Source organism: Gekko japonicus, unplaced genomic scaffold (assembly GCF_001447785.1).
Source record: "Gekko japonicus isolate JY-2015 unplaced genomic scaffold, Gekko_japonicus_V1.1 scaffold263, whole genome shotgun sequence".
Lineage (NCBI taxonomy): Eukaryota > Metazoa > Chordata > Lepidosauria > Squamata > Gekkonidae > Gekko > Gekko japonicus.
The window spans coordinates 1183295-1188974 of record NW_015161957.1 but is presented as its reverse complement, the minus strand read 5'-3'; the positions used below and the strand labels follow the sequence as shown (position 1 = coordinate 1188974).

At 48.4% G+C, this 5680-nt stretch overlaps 1 protein-coding gene across 1 annotated transcript; it reads left to right on the top strand.

Moving 5' to 3' along the window:
• Positions 1-984: 984 nt before the first annotated feature.
• Positions 985-5329, top strand: LOC107126030 (cerebellin-2; the record flags this gene model as incomplete). Its single annotated transcript, XM_015429525.1, has 3 exons — positions 985-1233; positions 4329-4448; positions 5033-5329. Coding segments are annotated over 3 exons (567 nt in total), but the record flags the coding sequence as incomplete, so codon positions are not given.
• Positions 5330-5680: the final 351 nt, after the last annotated feature.

Here is a 5680-nt window from a genome sequence, read left to right as displayed (position 1 = left end):
GTTTGTAAAGGGAATGGGGGGGGGGGAGAGAATGTCCGTGGATGGAGCGAGATCTCGAGCGTCCATCACTCCCATTAAAGCATCAAATAAAATGTAGGTCGAGGATGAGCAAAAGAAAAAAAGCGCGTAAAATGCGAACGAGAGCTGGGAGGAACAGTGTGCGGGGATCTAAAACGGGGGTGCGGAGAAGTGTTGAGGGTCGACCCGCACTGCCTCCCCCCCTTATCTCTGTGGGGGGTGGGGGCGAGATTAGCAGTTCGACCCGATGGCTGTTGATTCAGGAAAGTCCTCTTGTGCTTGGGAGGGCTGGCTGACTCCCAGAGAGATGCACGCGGGGGTTTCAGCCTTAACTGTTCGCCAGGCTCTACAAATGTTCGGGACCACATTGTGTGCTTGTGCCTATCGGATTCCACACTCACACATGATACTCTGATATGATCCCTAGACTGGTTGCCTGACCGGCTGCCGCACGTTAACTCCGCAATAGGGGGCCGACGGACCATTTGTTTCTCTCCCCGCAACGTCCAGTCGAAGAGCCCTCTGGCGGGGAGGGCGGTGATGGGGTGGGGTGGCGGGCGTAATAAGGCCTCATAAGGAGGCTGGCGACTCGGGACGCGCCGTCGAGGTCTTTGTCCGTCTCGCCTGGAAAGAGACGGAGAAGTGCGCCTCCTCCCCCCACCCCCCGGCCCCGGGATATCCCCCTTGGCGGCTCTGCGCTCGGCTCCTTTCTGACGCTGCCTCCTTTCCCCCCGCAGGCTGCAGCGCGCCCCCCACCCGCCTGTGAGGCCGCTCTTTCGCCGCCCCCGTCTCGGAGAAGCGCCAGGAGCGACGCCCGCCCGCCTCCCGCCCGCGGGCAGCTGCAGCCGAGTGGCCGCCGGAGTGCCCGCCCGAGAGCCGAGGCAGCCGCCGGGACCATCGCCCTCCAGCCGCCCCGTCCGGACTCCGCGGCTGGTGGCGGGCGCTGCGGCGAGATGCCCGGGGGGCGGTCTGCTCCTGCTGCTGCCGGCCGCCTGCCCGGTGGTGGGCGCGCAGAACGACACGGAGCCCATCGTGCTGGAGGGCAAGTGCCTGGTGGTGTGCGACTCCAGCCCGTCCGCCGACGGCGCCATCACCTCCTCGCTCGGCATCTCCGTCCGCTCCGGCAGCGCCAAGGTGGCCTTCTCGGCCACGCGCAGCACCAACCACGAGCCCTCCGAGATGAGCAACCGCACCATGACCATCTACTTCGACCAGGTCAGGCGACGGCAGCCCCGCCCTCTCCTCACGGAGCCCCGCCCAGCCCTCGCACCCACCCATCGCCTCCCCGTCCGCAGCTAAGCCTCGCCCAGCCTCTTTAAAACAGCCCAGCCGCCCCAGCCCCAGGCCCAGCCACCGGTGTCCTCCTCCCTCTAGTGGTGACAAACGCATCTCCTCCTTTTTCATCGCTGTCTCCACCCATAACCAGCTATCTGTGCCTGGCTTCACCAGCAACTCTTTGCCTGCTTCCCCCGTACTCATCACCCTTCCTTTTTCTCTCAGTGGCATCTCCTTAGCCTCCCCACCTCCCTCCCAGCATCAGTGACTGGCATCCTATTGACCCTTCTTTCCATTCGCTAAGTGTGTGGCTAACTCCCAACCATCATTCTGCCTCACTCCCCTCCAACCCCCCCAACCCCAACAGACACCTTCCTCTGGTCTTTCAGATTACAGCCCTGTTCCCCAGTGACCCCTCTTAGATGTAGACCCTCCCCACCTTTCCAAGACCTTTCTCCCAGCAACATGCTCTTGGAGCCCCAACTCCATCTTTATTCTATAGTCCCTGCCCCAACTGGCCAACCCTCAGCCTCATTCTTATAGCTCCCCCCACCCCGTCTTCAGTCCTTCCTGCCTGGCCCATGTTTGCTAACCCCTCATTTTAGTAATAACAACTAACATTTACAGACAGCACCCTGGCAGCACCCTTTTGATTTGACCATGGCCTACAGAACGTTCTATGCTTGGATAGCCTTGGGGCTCAAGCATTGTTTTTCGCCTATCTAATTCCCCATACTATAGGTTACCGGAGAAAACATTTCTATAGGCCATGATGATGGGCTTGTCATTTGGGCCAGGACCAGCCTGGAGTCTAAGGGCCTAGTAAAGTGTTCCCAAATTCTCTCCTCCCCAATTTTGAGTCCTGCGCATAGGATCTTGTAGCTACCAACAAGTATCTTCAGGAGAAAAGACGACTCCCCACTCACAAAGTCAGCATGTGTACCCTTCTCTGCCACGGATATTGCAGCATTTGATTTCTCCAGTGTTGAGATTCTGGGATTCTTTCCTTAAAAGTCATGTAAAGACAGAAAGGTTGGTGGAGGGGAAGCCAACAGGGGAATCCACAAAATTTGGGTATAGTGCAGCATGGGGACAGTCAAAGGCACTGCCTGCTTAAGCTTTTCCTCTTTACTCATTGGAGCAAATCTACATGCACATATGATGCCTAACCTTATTGCTGAAATTCAGGAACAAAAGAGAAAGAATACTGATTATTATTTTTTTAAAATCCTTAAAATATAGTGTACGTACTAAATATACTTGTTGGTGGCAACAAGATCTTAGGCTAAATATTTATTTGCATGTACACAAAACGAATGGAAATCCATCCAGAATTATTAAACATGGATTATCTCCTATCTGCCCTTTTGACATCACTAACCTATTGGTTCTCTGCTCCTACCTTTTGTATCTGTTTGCCTTTCCAGTTATTAACAATTACCAGAATGCCTATTTTGATATTTGCAGGTAGACACTTCCTATTGTTTGTATAGAATTTTCCCACTGCTTCCTCCCTGTTAAGACAGAGAAATACAATAGTAGACCTACAGCGCTGCATACATATATTACAATTTTGTTCATAATATGTATACAACTTTATCACCTTTTATAGTAAATAGACTTTTAAAACTTAGAATAGTTTTAGTCTTCATTCTTTTTTGTATGTGCATGGATGTTTCATTTTTCAGCTAAATGAGAGGTAATGGCAGGTGTATGCCTTGGTTCCTTAATTAAGAAAATATTGAAGGGAACTAGAATCTGATCATTCAGATCCGTCCTTCTCATTTTTTACCTTTAAAATATATGAATCTGGACTATGTAAAGAACAGCCAACATTTTCCACCAACTTCTGACTGTTTCAGTTCATTTCTGTGTACATGGAAATAAACACTTTTGGGGGTTTATTGAAGTTTTTTATGTAAAAGTTCTGAATCTGGAGCTACCTAGCAGGCCAAAAAAAAAAAAAGAGTAAAGAATTGCAAGAGATCTTTGGGTCTTTTGAAGTCTGTTGTACTGCGCCAGTGAGCTTTGGGTCCGATCTCGACAATCCTTTGTTTCAGATGGAGCCAGCAGGAGGCTACGTTAGCTTTACTGAGCTTTCAAATCCCAAGAAAGTCTCTGTAACCAGTTATCTGAGATTAGCCACAAGATTTTCGATCAGATTTGAAAAGGCAGAGGAAGAATCCCAAATGCCTAATGTGGGATGGTTTCTAGGCTCTGACTCACATTTCTTGAGTGCTTTCTGCCGGGAGGGGCCAGCCCATCCCTTGTGAATCCATCACTCTTTCTGTTCCTCTGCAAGGTGCTTTTGAAACATTCATAACTTGGCTTGAGCAATTGCTTCCCATTATTCTAATTGGCAGATTGCGCTTACTTCCCCCCCCCACTCTACATCTACCTACGACTAGTGCTGTCTCTGTGGGTTCAAATGCATCCACCCCACTTATTGGTTTGAGCCTAATCAAATTAGTCCCTATGTGGGGGGAGGGGGTGTGATGGCAAAGAAAACCAAAATACCCAAGACGTAACTTGCTTAAAAAATTTTAACACCTCCCTTTCCTGTTACTCCATCACATGAGGCATGACAGAGTCTTATTTTTTTCTCATTAGTGTGGGCCCCAAGGGACACAATTAGTTTCAATACTGTCACAGGAGAATGTAAAAAAAAAAAAAAATCCTTGCTGACTTGGGTTATTTCTCCCTTCTTTTGTGTGTACCCTGTGTCATGTCTCAGGGAGGATATAGTATGGTTTCTCCTGCCCTGTGAAGACACAGGCTTGCTTTCATTCTTTTTTCCAAGAGGTTTGGATGCACCACTGCGTAAATCAATCAGCTGTCTGAAGTGATTGCTTTTAAAGCACCTTGGAAACGGACTCCTTTCCCCTCAAGTCCATTTTAATTGTGCAGCAAATGCCATTGGGGTTGCCTGGCTTTGAGGGTTGCTGCCGAATTCTTTCGCCCCCTCTGCTCTCCCACTAGCTTGGAACTAAAGTGTGACTTGTTTCCTCCTTCTCTCCCCCCCCCTTCCCCTTCAGGTATTAGTTAATATTGGCAACCATTTTGACCTGGCTTCCAGTATATTTGTAGCACCAAGAAAAGGGATTTATAGTTTCAGCTTCCATGTTGTGAAAGTATATAACAGACAAACTATCCAGGTACGTACTGACGTCGGAGAATCTTCTTTTACTTCATTTGTTTCCTTGCAGAATCATTCGCAGGAAGGCTAATAAAGCAGAGTAAAGTGGAGACACATAATAAAGGCAGAATTCATACACTGAATCTTTTATTAATATGCCCTTTTTCAGCTCCGAGAAATCGTAGGATGCGGTCACTGCTTTCCGCTGCCACTATCAACTACCCATCCCTGCTCATGGCTAGCACTAGTCGACTGCTCTCTGCTGCCAGAGCTATTGCCTGGTGGCAGAGAAGTGCTCATGAGCTGAGTTAGAAGGCACATTTTGACCACCTCAAATATTTCCGTATGGAATATCTTTCCCTCTCCTGCCCTGCCTCCCGCTTGAAATCTAATCCTATTTGCATGTGAAGGAGACCCAGTGGTGTTTTTTTAAAAATATTTTATATGTTTGTTTGAAATGGGATACAGATTTTTAAATGAATAAATTTTAGATTGTAGTTTAGCTTGAGAAGCTGTATGCTCTAAAGTCTAAATGTTTTGTGACTGGTGAAAAGACACTTCCGAGACTTCTCATATTGTATTTTCTTTTGCATTTTTTTTTAGGTAAGTTTAATGCAAAACGGCTATCCAGTGATTTCAGCGTTTGCTGGGGATCAAGACGTCACCAGAGAGGCAGCCAGCAATGGGGTCTTACTTCTTATGGAAAGGGAAGACAAAGTCCATCTCAAACTGGAGCGAGGAAACCTCATGGGAGGGTGGAAATATTCAACCTTTTCTGGCTTCTTAGTCTTTCCACTATAAAAGGAGGTCATGGAGAAGCCTGATCTGCAAGCTGGAACAAGGATCCAACCATTTAAAAAAAAATGCCCCCCCCCCCGAACTTGGCCAGACCTGCCAATAATTCCAGCCACCCAGTCAGACTGCCATAATCGAAAAACGAGAACCTTTCTCAGTGCCACTCTTTGCTTTGACTCTTGACAGATCCTTGGCAAACCGGCGGCTCTAATTAGTTTTAGATGACAGTGATCTTTAAGAGAAATGAAATTATCAACCTGAGCGATTTGTACCTGTGATTGTAAAGTCAACTTTGGATTTTATTGTTGGGATCATTGACTTTCCTCTCCCATTCTCTTTTCGTTGTCCTAAAGGGGCAAATGAACTGGGACCACATGACTGCTTCTCCAGGGCTTAACCTCCAAAGCCAAGAAGAATCTGACGTCTGACAAAGTGTTCTTGCAATGCTTTTTTTTT